Genomic DNA, 22,398 nt, shown 5'->3' on the forward strand with positions numbered 1-22,398 from the left:
AGCCTACAACATGAAGGTTGTCACCAGAGCTTGAACTCTGAGACTCTGGCTGGTGTTCTCCTAGTTAAATTTCAGACCTGTTTTGCATTAATGATTTCCTTTTTCTTTCCACTTGCACCCCTACCAACCCCTTTTTATCAGGGTTCCATGGCTATTATCATATGCTGGACTCCCCATTGAATGTTGGGAGAGCTAGGAACAAATAAATGGCATCCTTACTTCCCAGGCTGGGGAAAAATGGTGAACCCTGAATTTTCATACCCAAGCAGCACATCATCATCTGCTTTAGATTATGGGAATTCGGACTTCAAAGGAATAAAATTTATCTGTTATTGTGATAAGAACATTTAATGATATCTACCTTCTTTAAAAAGTTTAAATGCACAATATAATATGGGTAACAAATGGCACAACGTTGCATAGTAGATTTCTAGAATTCATTCACCCAGGGAAAGTGCAGATGGCCAGGAGGTATATGAAAAATTGCTTAATGTTAATAAATAGAGAAATACAAATGAAAGCCACAAGACATCAACTCATACCTATTAAGATAGTTACTATCACAAAACAAAAGATAGGCCAGGTGTGGTGGTCCAAATCTCTAATCCCAGCATATCTCAAGTTTGAGCCAAGCCTGATGTTATGGTTTGTGTCTAGATCTTCCCCCCAAAGCCTCATGCACTTCTAAGTGGGGGTTTAGGGAGTGACCTGATCATGAGAGCTTGATACTTATTGGTGGATAAGTCCATTGATGAGTTTAAAGCTAGATGTGATGTTGGGAGATGAAGACTGATTGGAGGAGGTGGGTCAGGTGGAGTGTGGCCTGGAAGGGTCTTTTTCTCCCCTTTCTCAGTTAGTCTCTCTTTCTCTCCTTTCTCGGTTAGTCTCTTTCTCTCTCTGCTTCCCCACAGCCCTGTTGTGAGCTGTTTCTCCCCTGCCAGGCCCCTCTGTCATATCACCCAGCCTTGGAGCAGCCAACCATGGACTAAAATCTCTACACACCGCGAGCCAAAATAAACCTTTCCAGCCAGGCACAGTAGTACGTTCTTGTAACGCTAGCACTCTGGGAGGCTGAGGCAGTAATAGCCCCATGAGTCTGAGGCCATCCTGGGCTACATAGTGAGTTCAGGCCAGCCTGAGCTACATAGCAAGACCTTGCCCCGAAAAACAAAAATAAATAAATAAATAAACCTTTTCTCCTTTCAATTATGGGTGTCTAGTATTATATTTCAGTGATGAGAAAGTTACTAAGACACCTGGGAAACTTACTGACTTATGAGATCAAATCTCAAAATTAAAAAATATATGTACATATATATGTAACATATATAATCCATAAGATGCTTTTATATATTTGTGTTGGTTTGGGGGATATTTTTCAAGGGGAACAATATAATACAGGATACATATTTTATATGATTATTTATAATAGTCACCCAAAGAACAATATACAAAAGAGTGCAGGAAATCTGTTCACACGCTATAGACCAAGAATCCAGCTAAGGGCCTGGATCCCACAGAAATGTCCGGGATGAGTCCACCTTAAAACCTAGAGCTCATAACAATGCCTCCCAAGAGTCCATCTGGAGGCCCAGAGCCCATAGCTACATCCCATGCATGCCTGTTTCATGGATCTGCACTGCAAAGACCCAAAGGTCAGTGGTGGAATCTAGGAAGCCTGTGCCAGCGGGATGAAGGATCTGTGTTAGCAGGCTGAGGGATCTACACTGGAGCCAGGAAACAATGCTTAGAAGAACCAGGGTTCCCCCAAAAGGCATCACAGCCATCCTCAGCAACAGTGAAGTCCCAAGATCCTCCGATGATCAAGATGGCAGAGTTCGCATCAGGGAAGCCAACGCAGCAAGCTTCTCTAGGAGACCGGCAATGCACCATCTTCCCCTCTGGAGCCAGGAAGTGATGCTCAAAGTGAGGACCAGAGCTCTCCTAAAGTGAACCAAAGCCATTCTCAGTGCCAAAGAGGTCTTAAACAGCTCCTCACAGGATGAAAACAGCCAAGTTCATCAGGAAAGCCGTCATGACAAGCTCCTCCAAAATAACCAAATACTCCTTACAGCTTCCATCAGCTCCAACAGCCTTTCTCAGCTCCCAACAGCCTCTCCACTCCCAACAGCCTTCTTCTCCCTCTCCAGATCTGCCTCTTATGCTGCTGACAACAATCCCCAGTTGGGCCTCCCACACCCAGCACCATGCTTACTCAGCTTAGCTGGGGATTATAAGTTGACCACCAGTTATCAATACACACACACACACACACACCTTGGATTATAAGTAACTTGTCCTCCAAATGTTCCATAAGACAAGTAAACATTTCTAATAAATTTTAACTTGATAGATGAGCAATGTCTTGCAATACAAGTAGTACCTCCCAGCGAATGTCACATGATCACATGGTTCCACTCTCTGTCTCGCTGCATGATTGTGGGTGATCATCTCCCAACAGCAAGAGATTATGGAGGAGATCTTGTCTACAGAGGAAGAGGAGAGAAAAGTAGAGAAATATCTCTCTTTAAATGAGATTAGGGAGATGTCTAAATGTGGGAAACATTGCAAAATTTTGTAGAAAAGCACCACCTAAATAAGGCAGTAGCAATGTGAGCAATGAATCTGTTAATAACAGTGCAATGTCACACGTCCATGATATCCTCAAAAGGAGACAAAACCAACTGTCATTGGATAGGTGCCTTGTTAAAGTTGCAAGAAAAGAAAAAGACTCCATTGAGCCAATAGATAGCAGTGATTCTGTTAGGGACAGTGAAAGTCATTCTGTACAATAACCCTCCTCTCTCTTGTCTTCCTCACACCAGCCATGGAGCTTTCAAAGTAGGTGCAGGTTAATTTGTTTACTTTTTCTTCATTATTCTTTATTAGGACTAGGGTTAGGGTTTAGGGTTTAGGATTTCTTTATTATTTTGTATTATATTACAGTATTGCAATCATTGTGATCATTTTTATAGGAATGTTTTTGGGTTGGGGAATGAATCATCTGAGCTTCCATTATTTCTTATGGGAAAATGTGCCTTGACACAAGTGCTTTGGATTACAAGCATATTCCTGGAATAACTGTTGCTCACAAACCAAAGTTTCAAGAGGCCTGGGGGTATAGTTCAGTGTGAAGACCTTAGACTCAACCCTCAGTAACCAAAATAATAAAAATAAATAAATAAATTTTTTAAAAATAAAATAAAATTAAAAAGATAACAAACATTGGCAAGAGTATGGAGAAATTGTAACCCTTGGGCAGTGCTGAAGAAAATGTAAAATGGTGAAGCTATTGTTGAAATCCCCAACAAGTTAAAATTAGAAGCATCATATGCTCTAGAAATGTCACTACTGGGTGTATATCCAAAAGAATTAAAACAAGGCTTTTGAACAGATATCAACACTCCCATGTTTACTGGAAATATTCATCAGTAGACAATAGCTAAGGAAAATGTGGAAAAAAAAAATATATATATATATTATTTAAATGACCATCCTTCAATCTAATGTGTCTTGCTGATACCATGACCCCAGAGAAACTGTTCCTTCTATAATATTTATGTTTCAGAGTGCTACATTTGCCAAGGCTTTACTACAGTCTTCTGTAGAACATTCTCAAAGGATCAGAAACAGGGGCTGGGGATTTAGCTCAGCGGCACAGTGCCTGCCTGGCAAGAGCAATGTTGTGAGTTCGATTCCCGGTACCGGAAAACAAACAAACAAACAAAAAAAACCCCAAAGAATCAAAGGATCAGAAACAGCTTCTGGCCAAAGGAGGAGGTGAGCTGTCCCCTGCATTATGCCACAAATCGTACTTGTGCTGCCCAATGGCTACATTGACAGGTGTGAAGTGCTCCACACACCCATGTTCTTTTTCTTTCTCTTAAACTACTATTTCAAACTATTTGAACCAACTCCCCCAAGCTGGAAGGAAGAAGAGTATCACACTATTGGAACTTTACTTTGACGCAGTTCATTACAGAACTCCTGGGCTTCCGTAGTCCAACATGGCAGAAGCACAGAACACTGGCAGGCTGGGAGAGCTTGGTCTGGTGTCTGATGGGCCCATGTCAGTTTCTGCTGCCATGTGCTGGGTCGCCAGCATCCCCCCAGCACTATTTCTCAGAGTTGTTGAAGCAGCTGCAGTGCTAAACTCCATTGTGGGTGCTCTTTGCTAGGACTCCCAAGTCACTGTTACCATTTCTCAGCCCTTAAAGACACCCCCAGAGCTGCTCTCCAAAACCTGCCCTTCAAAAAATCCACCACCAAGACTTGCTTTAGTCCCCATGATAAACACTTGTACATTAGGCTGTTTTATTTTCTAACTCTTCAGATTCAAAGGTTAATTTCTAGCTGTCAGTCAACACAATAAAATTCACTGCCCTAATGAACCCAAACCTGGGCCTCAAGCTTGAGAGGAAAAAAAGGACTATCCCTCTTTAAAAGAAAAAGAATTCGTTTACACTTCCAAGATTAAGTTATAAATTCTGCAAACAAAAGACAGGTTATAAAACTTCAGTTACTTGGAAAAATGAAACAATTGTTCCCACTATGATAGTAATGAAGATTGCCACAAGAGCGTCTCAAACTCAGCAGAGCCTTGCTTTGCAATCAAATTCTTCTACCGCTTTGCTCAATTGTTGAACAAATTACCATCACACCATGTACCACAATACTCATCGGCAGCTCTCACTATGAAGGATCTCTTATAAATTAAGTCCTCCTCATTACCAGCAGGATCATAAATACAAACATTAAAAGACTTCATGGCAGGACTCAATTATCTTCATAAAAGGTGCTTGCATTAAAATGTTTAACTTATTGTCTAAATAAAAATGCCAAAATTATAATATAGACAGTATCATGGACAATTTTTCAGCAGGTCTCTCCACTCAATATATGATTATTTTGTAATAGTACTAAAATGGATTTACAGGATGCTATAAAATAGTAGTTCATGCCGTGCAACAAGCTCACAATCCCAGTGGCAAGCAATGATAAGCATCCATTTTGCTCACACATCTTCAAGGCAGCTGGGTTTCACCTGCTTTTGGTTGGATTCCATTCAGCATCTTGGTTGGGCATGCTGGATTCAGCCATGTCTCTTTCCCACCTACTTTATCAGCCTTGGACCAATGGACCAGCCAGGGCATGTTGTCATGGAAATGGCAGACAGAAACATCTTAGGCTTCTTAGAATCTAAGTTTGAAACCAGCAAACTCTCATTTCCATGAGGCAAAACAAGCCATATATTCAAACCCAAAGTGAAGAGGCTGAGAAACATATTTCACCTATAGAAGGAAGAACTGCAAAGCCACATGGCAACAGGCCAGCAATAAGGAAAGGGTGAGGAACTGGAGCTGATAATCCATCAACCACTTATGATCAGAGAACGTCATCTATTTTAGGGTGCCAGGAAATCCTTGCCTAAGGAAATGGTATTTGGGATAAAAAGCGGGGGTGAGAAGGAAGCGAGTGTTAACCAAGTAAAGTGGGAGGAATAGTGTTCTTTAACAGATGCACAGCACCTGCCACTGTCCTTCCGCAAGAGGAGGAAGGAGCATCACAGAAGGTGGCGAGGGTGATGTCTCAAGGCACACAAGAGGAAACCGGAGAGCAGCTAGGAGCCAGAGGGAGTAGGGATCTTCAGGCCATGCCAAAGGCTTTTTATCTTTATCAGCATAGGGAAATCACAGAGATGTTTTAACCAGAAATATTTTAACCAGCAAAGTCATATTTTGGATGTGAAAAATATTTCAGCTCCAAATAACAGGAACACCAACTCAGAATGACTTAGACAATAAGAAAATGTATTATATTATGTTACTAGAACAAAAGTGGAGCTGTTCCTAGAAGGTAATTCAGCAACAGAATTCAGTCTCCAGTTGCACATTAGCCCCTGCAGGAGATCAGTGCTGCCTTCCCACTGATCCCCCTCATTTCAAGGTGGGTACAGAGGTTCTACATGCAACATGGAAGGATAATTGTGGTCAGGGGAGGACATGACAATCTTGTCTCCCTCCTTTTTTTTATTTTAAAGATAAAAGAATGAAAACATGTTAACAAACACACATGCATTTACAAAATAACACAAAAACAATACAGAATTTCCGACAAGTTGATAGGAAATTAACAATGGTTGTTGTATTACATATTGATATCTTCAAATTGGTTACTCAGACAAACAAATATAGGCATGTAAGATTGATCAAACAATAAAAAATTAACTATTCCTTTCAATAAAGCAATAGAAATCAGTAGTACAACTATCTTAGCTATCCTGTGTATACATATATACATATTTTTCTCTTCTTTCTTTCTTTTCTCTTTTCCCTCATCCCACTTGTTCTTTCCTTTTGAGCAGTTTCCTTCCCTTTCACAATATCTATTGTACCTCCTAGATTTTATTCACTCTTTCAGGTTCTTACACTAGTGAGACAATAGGGTGTTTACACATGCGGATCTGATTTATTTCACTTATGAGTATGGTCTCTAGATGTATCCATTTACCTATAAAAGCCTCGAGTTCATCTTTCTTTATAGCTGAGTAATATTCCACTATATAAAAATACCGCAACTTTTTTATCCATTCCTCAGTTGGTGGGTATCTGGGTTGCTTCCACAATTTAACTATTATACTCCCTCCTTTTTAAGATAAAGGCAAACTTTCCCTAAACCCCTAGGAGAAGTCACATGACCTTTGTCAAAACTGAGTCACAAGTTAACCCTTGAGGTACTCCCCGACAAGAGGAATGATATTGTCATGATGGGCTTGGGCCAATCAGATCTATCAGCTAGAGTAGCTGTGTAACAAAGGCATGACAACAAGGATGAGTGGCTTCACTGAGTAAAAGTGAGATGCCTAATAGCAAGGGGGAAATAGTTGCTGGAGGTTAAATGACCAAGTACAGAACCAAGTGTAGGGAATACCCCACCCTCAGTGAGAGGGTCTATAGAATTATACAGCAAAGAGTATGCATAGAGGGAGGGGTGAAAATTTGGAACCATTTATTCAATCTTCCCACTACCTTCCTAAACAGTCTCACTAACAGGATGTAGCAGAAAGAGAAAGAGAGAGAGAACTAAATTTATGAAATTACCCCATTCTGTGGCATTGAACAGAACATATGGAAAATTGTCTCCCACTTCTCACCTAGAATATAATTGCACACTGCTTTGTCTGTTCTTTATTATTGTATTGCATTTCTTTTGCTATCATAGCAAATTATCACAAACTAAACTTCTTTAAGAAAATGCACATTCATTGCCTCACAGTTCTCCAGGCTAGACGTCAGAGCTAAAATCAGGGCTGGCAGGACCTTGTTCTTCTTGGATGCTCTAGGGTAGAATGCAACTCCTTGCTCAGCCTGGTTGCTGGCAGAACTGCTTATCCTTCTGCAGGAAGACCAAGGTCCCCTGCCCTTGCTGTCGACTGAGGATCATTGTCAGTGTCTAAAGGCTGTGCACACCTTATAGTCCTTGGCCTGTGGCCCCCTCCTTCCTTCACCTTCAAAGCTGGACAAAGCTCCTCCCATTTTGAGTTTCTCTTACATCTTCTTTGGTCTTCATGTCTCTGCAACCAACTCTGTTTGTTTGTTTGTTTGTTTGTTTGTTTGGCTGGTTGGTTTGTTGGTTGGTTTTGTGGGTTTTTTGAGACAGGGTCTCACCATGTAGTTCAGGCAGGCCTTGAACTTACTATGTAGCACAGACTGACTTCGAACTCATGGGGATCCTCCTGCTTCGACCTCCTGAGTGCTGGGATTACAGGTGTGCACCACCCTGGTATCTTAACCAACTCTTGTACCTTCTTTTTCTACTGTTAAGAGTCCCTATGATGACGCAGTAGCCACCTGGATGATAGAGAATAAATAATCTCCCTATTTTAAAATCTGTCACTTAGTTGAACTTAATTAGACTAGAATTGGCACATCTTTGGTGGATATTAATCTACTTACTGCAGTTCCTATTTACCAGCTGTTAAATGAGTTTTCAGCTCTGTAGGTTTTCTCTGAGCATTTCCAATGCAGTGACATTAGGAACTGGGTATAAATACCCCTGTGCTCTCTTTCTAAGTACATAGGCCATACTCAAGAATAGTTTAGGGGGGAAATGAACTTGTTGTATGGAAAAGCTTTAACACCATTTAAAAGAGAGAGTTTCATCACCTCAGTGATTTGTTGTCTAACATATACTGTGGTCCATCCCTTACCTGGGGACAGAACCAAGGATAGCCAAAAAGACATCTGTGGTAGAAGCCATCATTACATAAAGGAGAAGCATGAACATGTGCACCTTTTCTTTTCTTTCCCCGTATGTCCTTAAAAAACATTGTGGCAGAGAGCAAGGGGGAAAATGCAACACCGTAATGAAAAGGACTTAGCTGGAGCCCGAGAAGTCTTTCAATGCCACCTACAGGGATTTATCATTTCTGGAGAGGATGAAAAGGACACTGGACAGGTGCTGGGATGTGAGTGCATATTCATTTTGGGTTGAATGAACTCCTGCCGGGCATCCTGGGGCTCAGAACAGATGACTCTGGCTGGCTCTGAGCTCACTGCATGTCCTCAGGGTCTCACTTAGGTCACCATGTCCAAGGGTTCTCCAGGTCTCCATCCTTCACTTAGATGTCTAAATCTGCTGAGATAGAGCTGAGAACCAAGCGACAGAGGGAAAGAGACTCTGAGATAGCACAGAGCAAGGGACACTGAGTCAGAAGTGCAATGAAAGCCGGGCATGGTGGTGCACGCCTGTAATCCCAGCACTTGGGAGGCTGAGGCAGGAGGACTGTTGTGAGTTCAAGACCAGCCTAAGCTACAAAGTGAGCTCAAGGTCAGTTTGAACTGCATAGTGAGACCGTCTCAAAAAAAAAAAAAAAGTGCAACAAAGGAGAGAGGGCCTCAGCAAGAGGCCCGCAGGAAGACAGACCTTGCGAGCTGAGGAGGAAAAGGGAGAACCTCATCAGCTCGTGGTCACTAAATAGCTCCCAACCTTCTCATTCACAGTCTGGTAAAACCCCCTTCTATAATGTGGAGAAATCGCTTCAAAACACATAATCTTTAAGTCATTCTACTTGCAAGAAAAATAAGGAAAAGTCATTGAGCCAGAAGATGCAAGACTCAAGTTTCTGGTCCTGACCAGCCAGGGTACTTGTGCGATGCTGGATGGTCTGCGTTGCAGCTCAGAGGTGCGGTTTCCTCTGCCTTTTTCTGATCAGGAGCTTGGACCAGGTAAGGGATTCTCAACTTGTGACTCATAATCCCAGAATTTCAGGGGACTGGTGAAACTTGTACAAGAAAAGAAATCTGTATTTTCACCAACATCCAAATGACAAATGTTAGCAGTATCTGTCACTTCATCACCAACAGAAATTACAAATGTTTTTTGTGTCACACAAGGGGTTTTGCTAATATCTTAGATCATTTATTCTCATCACTTCTACTACTCAAGTTCTAGAACTCGGAACTACATCTTGCTTTTCAAAGCACTAATAAAGAAGCACATATACTACTATATTACAAGTGTGTTTTTATTACTATGTTAATAAATGTATTCTAGCCTAATCTGTTTTCTTTGAAGTCTAGTGAATTTTATTCTGGGCATTTAATGATAATTTTTGGCACAAATATACATACATAGAGTTAAAAAAAAATCCTATACTAGACATTGTCTAATATCCTTTGGATTCTGTGAATAGGTATGTATGACAGATGTCTGAGGATATCCTATGTAGCAGGCTGTGAAGAGGTTAATAATATGCCCAATTCTAAGTGCAGTACAGAGGACAGAGAGAACTAAGACCCAGGCCTCCCCAGAGCCTGCAGACTTAAGTGCAGTGCTGTTCTGGTAGCTAAGTCCTCTCAGCCACTAGCCACTCCCATCAATGTTCATAACCATCTACCTGCATCTCCCCACTGTTATGATAGATGAATTGCCTAAACTCAGGCCAATTTCTTCACTTGTGCACCAACTCCCGTGTCCTCTCACCTACACACACAAGAGAATCCCTCTGGACATTGTTCTCTCTCTTATATCATCAATTTTTCCCTCATTAATAAACCCCCCAAAGACCCACAAATATAGTATTCTTTTGCCTACATAAAAAATTAATTCTATATTAGCTATATTGCTGCATAATAAATTATCCCCCAAACCAGCCATTTGAATCAGCAAGCATCTATTATCTCACACAGTTTATGAGGGTCAGGAGATGGGGAGTGGTTTATCTGGGTGGTTCTCACTCAGGTTCTCTTGTGAAGTCACAGGCAGGCTATCAGCCAGGAGATTCAACAGGAGCAGAGAATCAGTTTCCAAGCTCTTCCGCCCACCCGGTACTGGCAGGCCAGTTTCTTATTGCTGTTGGCTGGAGTTTCGTTTCCTCATAATGTGGGTGTCTCCACTGGGTTCCCAACAATATGACAGCATGCGTCTGACAGAGTGGGAGATGCAAGAGAGAGGGAAAGTAAGGAAGAATCTCACATGGAAGCCTCAGTTGTTAATAATCTTACCTTAGAAGTGGCATGGCAACCCTTCTGCCATATTGGTCACATACCTCAACCTAGGCAGAGAGGGGCTATGCACAGGCATGAACACCGGGAGGCGGGGACCATTGGAAGCCATCTTGGAGGGGGACTGCCCCAGATCCCGTCCTCTGTCCCACATCTTCCTCCACATTTCTCTGCCCCCTGTAGAGAAAAACTCATTAGAAAACAAAGTTGTCTGTCATGTTCTATGATTTTCTTTCTTCCATACTCACTTGAGCCCTTTCAATCAGGCATTCGTCCCTACCACTCTATTCTTCTCAAGCTCACCAATGACTTCCACACTGCCAAACCCGCTGTTCTGTTCTCAGTCGCCACTTTACATGCCTCATTTCTAGCATGAAATACAACTGGTAATACCTTCTAGGTGACCTCCAAAATATAACATCTTTCTGTGTTTTTCCCTGCCTCACTGACTACTTACTGATATGTCATAAATACATTAAGGGAAAGGAATACTCAATAGTTACAGACCAAACTAAACAAACTTTGAAATGGGGTAATTACTAATTTCAGAGAGGTTTTGTGTGTGTGTGTGTGTGTGTAATCCAGAGCCTCATACATACATGTTAAGCACCCTCTCTACCTCTGAGTTATACTCCCTGCCCTAGAGAAAATTTTAAGTTGCACAAGAAGAAAATATTAATAGAACTCATTATTTGGCTGAACAGTGAATAAGCCAAATAATCACCGAAAACTTACTTCAACCTATTTAGCATTAATTATATTGAGAAGATCCAAAAAAGGAAATGGACGGGGAAAGTTGTGAAACAGTAGTGTCTTCAAATGTTAGCAAGAACCCACACATTATTTAGAAACACCAAAGTTCATACCAAAAGAAACAGCTAAAAAAGTTGAAAGTGCTCAGCCACAGGTATATACCAGGTAAACTGGACAAATCATTACTCTGAGAATGGTATGAAAAATGGGTAAAAATCAAACAGTGGAAGGCGGCGGTGAAATAGCACATTGGTAAAGAAGCACGGAGTCAAGCTCCAGAAAAAGAAAAAAGTTTCACCTCTGAAGTTGAGTGTCAATTCTGAAAAAAAAAAGATGATAAAGAGACTATCAGAAATGTGGTTTTAGTTCCAAGAGCCTAAAAAGACAAAAATTGAAGTCTGATCTCCTGAATGAAGCCTTAACTTTTTATTAGAACCCTGAAGGGCTACACAGTGACAGTAACATTGAACTAGAAGTAGACCAGCCTTCCTCACAGACCGAGCCCGGCTGCAGATCCTCAGTCCCAATGACGAGCTCATGTGATCAGGCAGGAGGAAGTAGCTTCCTGTAAAAGCACTGTCAAAGAATTTGTGTCATACTTTAAAATCACCACAGTTGCCTACTTGACCCATTTCCCGAGGTCCTCACCTAATCTCCACCTTGATGGTCTTTCCAATTCAGTGCTCAGAAGGAAGCTGGAAAGGGGGCAACCCAGGAAGGTGGGCATCAGAGTGGCCAGGGCAGTTCCTCTTTGGCCAAGGGCAGAGCTGGCCCCAGCTGCCGGTCCCAGCTTTCCCAAGCCTTCAAGCCACACCTCAGACCCAAGAGGAGGGCAAGTGTTCACAAGAGTCCTCCCTCATGGGTAAGCAGCAAGAACTGAATTTGTGCAACTCAGGAAGAAAATGAGCATGTTGGAAAGCTACAATGGCATTAACAAAATCAAAGAGAAAGACGCCAAATCAGGTTCAGAAAACAGTTACTTCTGAATAGTGAAAATAGAGTGACTTCAGCGTTCTTCTCTTTGCTTATCTGTATTTCAGTAGAGAAATAGTGTACATGCAACAAGAAAAACATGATAAAAAGGTTTTTAAAGGACTACTAAATTATAAAGTTAAAATAGAAACTGTAATTATATGGAGCGTTCAAGAGACAAGACTAAAACAAAGTGATATTGAAGAGTTAAAAATAAATATTAAAAAAGGAGAGCTGTGATTTATCAACCAAACACAAAAAAGAGCAAGGATAACAAAATTCATTTCAGATGACACAGAATCCAAGGCATTAAGTAGAACAAAGAGATGCATTTTACTTTGAAGAAAAGTATAATCCCAGTGAAGATATAATGGATCTAGCAGATGGCCCCAGTGGCCATTAAACATGTTTTATCTCTACTCTGGTGAGAGGCATCAGAGACTCACTGTGGCCCCTTTGAAAGGATTATTCATCACTGAGTTGCAGAAGGTGATGGAATAAAACAAAATTATATGTAGATCTCTGAGTACTTGTAAAATGCAGACTCAAGTTAAATACAAGAGAAAACTGGGCCTCTGAAAAGTGGAACTGAGAAAAGGAGAATGAAGAAAACTCCTAAAATTGTCAGTGGGCTCTGTGCAAAGGGACCTCACCTTCCCACATTATGATGGCCTAGAAATGAAGGGAAACAGAAGCCTCATCCCAATAATCCCTGCTAGTATGACTATATCCCCCAAACATTCATGAGTTGGGAATGCAGTTCCCAAATTCATATGTCAATGGTGTTTGCAGGAAAAGCCTCTAGGAAGTAATTAGGATTAGATAAGATCACAGGGGTGGGGCCTCCATGATAATATTAGTATGTCTTGATTACTTTTCTTTCATTACTGAGACAAAATACCTGACACCCAAAATTAAGGAAGGAAAGATTTATTTAGCTCACAGTTTGTGGAGGTTTCAGTCCATACTTGGCTGGCTCCAAGGCAGAGTGGCACATGGCAGAGGGCAACAGTTCATGGCGGTGGAAAACAGCAAAGTAACAAGAGCAAAATGAAGGAGCAGCCGCCAGCAGCCTCTTTCCCTCCCTTACACTGTATGCAAACTACCCTCCCCAGGGCGGGTGTAGCACTCACATCCATAATCCCAGCATTGGACCATGAATCAATCATAAACACTAGAAGCCTGCCCCATGACTGCATGAGGCTTTTGGGGACATTCAGACACAAACCATAACATAGTGGCTTTACAGGAAGAGGAAGAGAGGCCTGAAGTAGCACAGATGCTTTGTTTGGCCCTGTGATGCCTTCTGCCATGTTACAATGCAGCAAGAAGAACCTCATCAAATGACAATAGATGCCTGCACCTGGTCAAGACTTCCCAGCTCTGGAATACTGAGCTATATTAACCTCCCTATTCTTTATAAATTAACCAGTCTGTAGTATTCATTTATAGCAACAGAATGCAGCCAAAAACAATCTCAGAGTCAGAATACCTGCAACTGTCCGGAGGGACCATCCAACTGTGGACCCAGAATGGTAATAAGAAGTTGCGATTTTGGGCAAATGTATCCATCCACATCTGTGTGTTGAAGAACTTCCAAGCCTTCTACACTGTTCTGCTGCTCCTCCCACCCTTCTCAGGCCAGACCAGGACAGGGAATGCATGAACCACAGCACAGCAAGTCACGTGTCATAATGTTTTCTTATCCAGGAATTATAGACACAACCAGCTGCCCCATCTCCAGTAGACTGGACACAAAGACAAAGGAAGGGTCAGGGTCCTGGTGCCTGGAGGGACCAAGATAGGAAGCTGGGCTCTTGGAGCCACAGAAGTTAGAGACTCAACCTAGGACCATGAATAGAATTCGGGGGATTTATCAACCTATCTGAAAAATAATACTCTTTGTTTTTTATTGCTTTCCAACTGCAGTTGAGCATTTCCTTCATTTGTGCATGCAGAAAACAAGCCACAAGAGTGATAGCAGAATCTGTGATTTTGTCACTAGAGAAATCCCACATAGCTCCCACATGACAGCTGGGGCAGCTGCCTCAAAATGTCATCTGCATTCAGACGGTACTTGAGAATTGCAGTTGCCTGGCTGTTAGGTCTGATTATTTAACATGTTAATAAAAATGTACGTGTATTACTGTGCGGCCAATTTGGCTCTTGCAAACGTGTTTTGATAACTGTATTTCATTATAATTGATTTCTTTTGTACTGCGAAGTACTTTATTCTTTAAAGGTGAAATTTCCAAGGAGTCTCCATAAGCTTCACCAGCCAAAGGGTGCATCACGCAAAAGGACACGAAGACCCCGGATGCTCTGAGGCCTTAGTCCTCCTACTGGCCCAGAGCGGAGCTGACAGTTTACAGGCACCACCAGCCCCTCCCCAGGAAGAGCAAGGGGATCGCCAGGCATCTATGGTTTTGTGAATTTGCTCAGTCGCTTTTCCTCTGTTTCTTGCTTTCTCCCTCTCCTTTCTGGGCCCCCACTCCACATGTGTCACACACTCTTCCAATTTAACGCATGTTGGGAGAATCTAATACACAAATATCCAAATTTGAATCCATGCTTGCATTTTCATACACAAACATAAATTTAAATATATACACATACTTATGCATGTACATACATACACATACTTGCATGGGGGTTGGCCCTTTCCTATAAATATACAAAGCATCATAAATAAATGGAAAAGAAATGGATTTTCTGAGAGGATACAGTATTTCTAATTATATATTTCAAAAAATTAGGGTCACAACTCATGTGCATTTTGGTGTGCTGTCCTCTCTTAAATATATTATTGTATGTTTCTATATTACCAAATTCTATTTAAAATTTTTCCTAATGACTGTATACATGACCCATAAATATGCAGCAAAACAAATTTAGTCATGCCCCACTGGACATTAACATTTTCTGAATATTCCTTGTGATAAAATTGCTATAACAAAGCTTTTTATACATAAAATCTTTTTTATTGTGATGCTAGGTATTGACACCGGGGCATCGCCCACACTAGACAAGCTCACTACCACTGAGCCTCATCGCCAACCCTTCTGATTTTGTGTGTTTGAGATAAGATCTCAGAGCTGCCCAGCCTGGGCCTGAAATTATGATCTTTATGCCTCAGCCGCCCAAGTAACTCAGACTGTAGGCACGTGCCACCACACCCCGCTTTACACATGTCTCCGTGAAAAATTCTTGCTTATGACTTCTGGACAGATTCCTGGACAAGGAAGTAAAAGGTGGAAGAATGTGACTGTTGCTGCACCTTATCCACTTGCTTACTAGAAAGCCCTACCAGTTCCAAGCACACAGCCCTCGGCGAAGGAGTCCCTGGCTCCCTTCCCCGTCAAACATCATCAGCAACAAAACTGAGTATGTAAAAAGAAAGAAAGAAAGAAAGGCTTTGCCACATTTATGGACCAAATTATGTCCATTTGCCTTACATTTCTATGATTAGTGAACATGGCTGAGCTTTTTTACTACGTTTATTGGTCATTTTCATTTATCTCCTACGATTTTCATGCTCCTTGCTCTGCACTATTTTATCCTTAACTGGAGGCTGGTGGAGCAATCGCAGAGAAAGTGTAACTCTGGGTATGATACTGATGCTCAGTAGTTGACTCGAATGACATTGGTGAGATTCTGTTTTGACCTACAGAAACATTGATTTCACTGGATTCAACCCAATTTCACTGGGTTCAAGTATTATCTCAGTTCATAGCAGGTGCTGTTAATGCCCTCTTTTTACTAAAAGAGGAAGTTGAGACATAGAGAGACTAAGTGATTTACCAGTGTTCACATAACCATGAATGGGGCCCAGGATTTGAGCCCAGGCAGTCAGATTCCATGAGAGTTCATGCTCTAAACATATTAATAAAATATGAACACTCCAGTCTGCTTTGCAAAAGGAAATTTTCCTATTCTCCGGTTTATAATCATTGGCACATAGAAAAACATTTTTGTAACCAGCCGTGGTGGTACACACCTCCAATCCCAGCACTCTGGGAGGTTAAGGCATGGGGACTGAAAGTTTGAGCTCAGCCTGGGCAATTTAACAATTTAAGGAGACTGTTAGAGCGAAAGAGGGGGGCAAGGGAAGACTTTTGTCAGGCGAACGTGATAACCACTACACTATGCAAACTGTTAAGGGAAGATTTTTGTAAGACATTTATTCTCCACTCACCCAGTTTACCACATCACTTTAACACAATATTTATAGTTAATGTTTTGGTTTCCATTTCTAGTACCAAATCATAACACCTTCAAATAATAACAGCATTAAAAGAAATCTTTCTTTCTTTCCAACTCTAAAAAAAATTTATTTCTAAATTATTTTTTATGGAAATGACCAAAACTTTCAAATTTTCAAATAATAAAAAAAGCACTCTGAGTGCTGGCATTTGTCTATTTTAATGAGAACACCCGCTGGGGTCCAAATATTTATATACTTTCCAAATTCATATGTTGAAATCCTAATTCCCACGGTGATCGTATATGACAGTGGTGGCAAACCTGTGGCATGTGTGGGCACGCAGGGCCCTCCCTGTGGGCACATGAGCCAGGTTGTCCCAGCAGCTGAGCATCAGATAACAGTTGTTTTTTCTAAACTAAGACCTTGGGATTCAGGTTTAAGTGCGGCGTTGGCACTTCGAGATAAGGAACTGGGTTTGGGTTGCGGTTTGGGCGCTGGGTTCCTAGACCATCTCTGGCGTTAGAGGCTTCGCAAGGTGACTGAATCGTGAGGATGGAGCCTTCCTAAATGGGATTAGTGCCCTTAGAGGCCCCAGAGAGTACTCCGCCTCTTCCGCCATGTGAGGGCACAGCAAGAAGAAGCCTCCCTGAGCCAGGAACCAGACCCTCCTAACCAGACACCGGATGTACCAGTCCCTTGAGCTTGGACTTCCCAGTTTCCAGAACTGAGAACAAAACACCCAGTTTGTGGTATTTTATTACAGCAGCCGAAGTAGACTAAAACAGTGCCTTTATTGCTTAAATATAAAGAGCGGCACTGGCTCATAGTATAACCCTGTTGTAATACTTAGTACACTTGCGGGTTTGGGTGGTGCTGCTCTGCTCCCGCCTGGCTCACCCTGAGTTTCTCTCCATCGGACCCTGCACTCTGGTAAACACTCATTCCAGAGCACCGGGGAGACCTGGAAGGGACGGGAATTCCCTGCTCCCTTTTCCTCCACCTTCAAGCCCCCCACCGGCTCCTCACAGCATATCCGCCTGCAGCCAGCTCTGACCTGGCAGCGGCGTGGGGTCGGGTCGGAGTGGGGTGAGGGGTCACAGGCGCTCGAATTCGGCAGCAGCCCTTCCCGGACTCCACCCAGACGCCAGCCCTTCCCGGACTCCCACCGTCGCTGATCGGCTCGGGCTCCGGCTCTGTGGCCCTTGCCAGGTGTGTCCCCAAAGTGTCCCCCGGTGGGCGGCTGGCAAGGCTCACTGCTGCCACCCCCCTCCCCACCGTGAGGGGCTCCCAGGAGGAGGTGGCCCGCAGGACGCGCTTGCTTCGGGGACTGGGGCGGTCCTGACTGCGCAGGGAGCCCCGCTGGGTGGGCAGCGCGTGTACGGCGTGTGTGCCTTACCCTCTGGGTCCTGACCACCGCCGCCCCATCCAAGGGCGCCCCATCCCAAGCCAGCAGCACCACGACCGCGGACTCGGTGTCAGCGGCTGCCTCCACGCTTCGTCTACTTGCCCGGATCTGTCTCCCTTCCGGACCCCAACAAGGCCACTTTCTGGGTTCGCCTTGGCCCTGGGATGCGGAGGCCGAGGGCGGGGGATGTGCACGATCCGAACCTTGGCACCCGGGGAAGGGGCAGCCAAGGGCGACGAGGGGCTGCGCGGCTCTCGGGACAGGGGACCGAGCTGGCGGGCCCAGGGGCACCCTTTCCCGAGACAGCTGTTGGGGGGCAGCTTCCCGCGGGCTGAGCGAGGCGCGGTACCCGAGGCCGGCGCGCCCCCTCGCGGCCACGCCCGGCACTTCCGCCCGCGCGCGGGTTGTCCTGGGCTGCTGTGGCTCCCAGGCTCCGCAGGCGGCCGGGCAGCACGCAGAGCGCAGAGGACAGAGAGGAAGACTGCTTTCCGCAGACCTAGTCCCGCCGCAGCCCCTGGAGTCCCCCGGGGTATCCTGCTGCTCTTTGCGCTAGTCCTCAGTACCCTTCACTGTGGGACACAGCCAGCCCTGGCTTCTCTGTGCTCCTGGGGCCTCCTTAGCTACACACGGCAGCCTGGAAAACGCATTAAGAGGAGGCAGGGCCACGCCTGGGCTGGCCATGGGAGTATGTTCAATGCTGCCTTTGGTGATTTCGTGGGTGTGACGGCATCAAGAGTGCACTTAGGCGGAAACGGCTATGGTGTCACCACGTGCGTCTCTGTATGTACAGTTGTTGGTTCGCTTCTGTCCATTTATTACGAGGAAGTGGCTCGTGATCATAGAGGCTAACAAGTCCCCAGATCTGCAGTTGGCAAGAGTTAAAGACACCATGTAATAGTGACCCGTGCATAGCCATATTTAGAGCAGCACTACTTACAATAGCTTCGCCCTGGAAGTGGCCTATACGCCCATCAACAGCTGAATGGATAAAGAAAATGTGGAATGCAGTAGAATACTACTCTGCCATAAAGAAGCATATATTTGAGTCGTTTGTAGGAAAATTGATGCACATTGAGCTCATAATATTAAGTGAAATAAATCAGACACCCAAGCTTAAACATCACAATTTTTCTTATGTGAGAAACCCAAAGTATAAATAAAGCACTAAAGAAAAGATAGAGAACAGGAAACAGGGAGATCAATCTTTTGCAAATGGGAAGGGGACCAGCAGATGGAGGGAGAGGGGAGAGAGGGGAGGAGAAGAGAATTGAGATGTGCTCTGTACACGGACCAGCTCCCCGTGAAGGATGCTGTCATTATTATTTCAAACATGTACTAGTAAAAATAAAATTTAAAAGAGGAACAAATAAATAAGTAAACAAAAGGGAAAGCAGGCAGTGTAGCTCCAGTCCTGAGGCCAGCAGGCTCAAGACCCGGGAACAAAGTCCAAAGGCAAGAAACAGCTAATGTCCCGGCCCGAAGGCCGGTCGGTCAGGCGGGGAGAGTTCCATCTTATTCAGGGAGGGACTTTCTGTTCTTCAGGCCACCAGGCTGATTAGTCGAGGCCCACAGTGGACAACCTGCTTTCCCTGGCCTTTGGTCTAAATGTTCACCTCATGCAAGCACCCTCAGGAGAAAACTCTGGGCTTGCTTCCTAATGTCACTTTCACATGGCTTCCTTGCAGGGACACTTCTGAGGGACTCAACCTAAAACACATGTCTGGGATGTAATGGGGCATTCATGCTTTTTATTGCTAATACTTTTTGGTAGTACAGGGGGTGGAATCACTGCTATGCAAACACCCTACTGCTAAGTGACATGCCCAGCCCTTTATGAATTTTTAAAACAGGGCCTTGCCCTGTCAATCAGCAAAATTGTGATCCTCCTGCCTCAGCCTCCCAAATAGCTAGAGTTACAGGTGTGTACCACCGCGCCCGACTAATACCATCATTTTGGTTATTTGAGGTGCTTAGAGACATTGGCCACAGGGCACAAAGCTTTTTTCTGATCCCAGCCTCCTTCCTGAGTCCTGTTTCTATACCCAGAGCTCCTCCCCGCCTGCCCCAGGCTGCTGTCCACCCCTTGGCTGACTCACAGTCCCAGGTCTGCAAACCGTTCCTCCCCAGCCCCCTACACAGTCCTGCCTGGGCCAGAACCTGGGGCCGTAACTGAAGCAGCTCAGTCCTGTCCTGGGGTTCTCCGGATGCAAGCCATCTTTGCAAAGAATTGTGTCTGACCAGAGAGTCCTGCAAACTCACAGCCAAACAAAAACTGAAAAAAGAAATTTCCATCAAAAAAAGAAAAGTTGCCTGTTTTTCTGCTCCTCTGCTAGGCACACAGAAGCACACAGAACTCTGAGGACTTTGCCATCACATGCACTGTATTGTGTACAGCACGAAAGAGCCTGGTCAGTGGCAGGCACTCGGTGGATAATTATCTGTGCGTGGAAGGGTTTGATGAATGGGCCTTGGTGAATAGGAGCTATAAATACACATATTAGGGAAGGATTCCATTAAAAAGAACAGAAAGCAATTGAAAAGCTTCTGATGGATCATTAGCCATTTCAAGAGACTTTTTGTAGCTAAAGTGTTATTGGCTCTTTTCACCTTTTACTGAAAGGTTTTCAAAAGGGAAATCAAAGCATCTGGCATCATAGTGTAAATCAGTGGGGGAAAGGCACGAAATTTATAATAATTATGTTTTTATACAGTTTCACCTGAATTCAGCTGTGACGCAAATTGAAGTCTACCTTGTGTACATTCACTGTTTTGAATGAGGACTAGTACCAAGAAATATTTTATTAAACTCAGTGTGATATAAATGCAGATGGAACAGAGAAGCCAGTTACTTCTACCAATGGGAAGTGGACTGACTTTCCCAGAAGAAAAGCTGAAATGAACATGAAATGCTGATACTCTTTCAGATACCCAAGATACTCTATTCCTTTGATAAAAGTTTCCAGGTTGAATATTGTTTCATTCCATATTGTTTTTTCAGCTAGCCAATTCATTTCCCTCATTTATCTAGCTCTGCCCTGGTAAGATGGAGCATCTAAAGTTTGCTCATCACTTATGGCATAGATCAGCCATTAGCTGCACTGCATGGGTTTCTGATCCAGGAATCAGCCAAGAGCAAGTATAAAAGGGTAGGTTTAAAGCATAAGCCTTCTTTTCTCAGAGCCAGATTTGTTATAGCGTGTCTACATATGTGCAACGTGTGCATTTTAAACTGTAAAGACATGTGCCAAATGTGACAGTCGTCATCTGTGGTATAATCCTTAAAATCACAGAAAAGTATAAATAATATGATATATAAGAAATAGTATTATTAAAATATAATAATATGTTCTTGCATCCACCATCAAGCTTTAAAATGTAACACTTTAAACCAGTGCAACTGCAGCCTCCTCTCAGAGCTTCCAGAGGACCAGGTCTCCCTCCTCGCCTCCCTCCACAGCCCCGAGGTTGGTCATTACCTTGAATCTTATTTCTTTGTAATCAGAAAAGCACAGTCTTGTTTCTAAAAATTCTTTAGAGTCTGTTGAAATTTTTTCTGTAGCACAATATAGTCAGTTTTGGGAAGGGGTCTGTGTATGGCTTGAGAAAAATAACCGTGTCCTCTGTAGAACAGAATTCTCTCTCTCTCTCTCTCTCTCTCTCTCTCTCTCTCTCTGTCTCTCTCTCTTCCTCCCCCCCTTAATCAGATGTATTAATCTCAATTTTCTGATTCCTTCATTCATCCATTCATTTATTATTTATCCTGATTCTACTTCTCATCTTCTCCATCTGAACAGTTTTTCAATCTGTTTTATCTCTTTTCAATCTATTTCAATGGATTTAATATATTGTTCTAATCCGTTCTAAGAGATGTGGCCCAAATTCTCCAACTCTGATTCCATGTCTATTTCTCTTTGTGACTGTAATTTACTGACCACCCTGAGGCCATACATCAGGGAGCATATAGGTTTGTGTGTGGTGTCTTCTTGGTGGACTGTTTCAGTATGAAATATCCCTCTTTGTCCTTTTCACTGCTTTTCTCCTAAAATTCTGTTTGGTCTAATATTAACATTACTACATCATCTTCAGGTTTTGATGAACTCTGGGGAGGATGAGGGTGGTACCAACATGTTCTCATTTGGGGCAGCTATAAAAGGAGCGGTCTTCTCTTGATTCTCCATTTTCTGGTCCACAAGTTTCCAAAGGTAGCTGCTGCAGAATTCAGGATTCTTCAAAGATGCTTCAGGAATCATATCAAAAGTATGCATATTTGCCAGGCATGACGGCACACACCTCTAATCCCAGCATTCAAGAGCCTGAGACAGGAGGATCACTGCAAGACTGAGTCTAGCATGGGCTGCATTGTAAGTTCAAGGCTAGCCTGACCTTCAAAGACAGACTTCATCTCAACAAGCAGAAGTATGCACAGGAAGCAACTGGACGTGCCATGCCATGCAAGTAAGCCACTGAATGAGGTCAGGAGTTGTGTCTTCATAGGTGGCCTTATGTCTCCCACAAAGACGGTACCACATTGTGGACAGTCATTAATCAGGACTCAGCAG

At 43.4% G+C, this 22,398-nt stretch overlaps 1 protein-coding gene across 1 annotated transcript in view; it reads right to left on the reverse strand.

Annotated features, from left to right (window-relative positions):
• LOC102006768 overlaps positions 1-22,104 on the reverse strand; it is a 72,486-nt gene extending 50,382 nt beyond the window's left edge. The window contains exons 1-2 of the mRNA XM_013512130.1: positions 21,965-22,104; positions 17,831-18,388 (exon numbers count right to left, since the gene is read on the reverse strand). Coding sequence (XP_013367584.1) covers positions 17,831-18,388; positions 21,965-22,104 — 698 coding nt within the window. The remainder of the gene's footprint in view (positions 1-17,830; positions 18,389-21,964) is intronic.
• Positions 22,105-22,398: the final 294 nt, after the last annotated feature.

This window comes from Chinchilla lanigera, unplaced genomic scaffold, assembly GCF_000276665.1.
Source record: "Chinchilla lanigera isolate Chin_1 unplaced genomic scaffold, ChiLan1.0 scaffold00014, whole genome shotgun sequence".
Taxonomy (NCBI): Eukaryota; Metazoa; Chordata; class Mammalia; order Rodentia; family Chinchillidae; genus Chinchilla; species Chinchilla lanigera.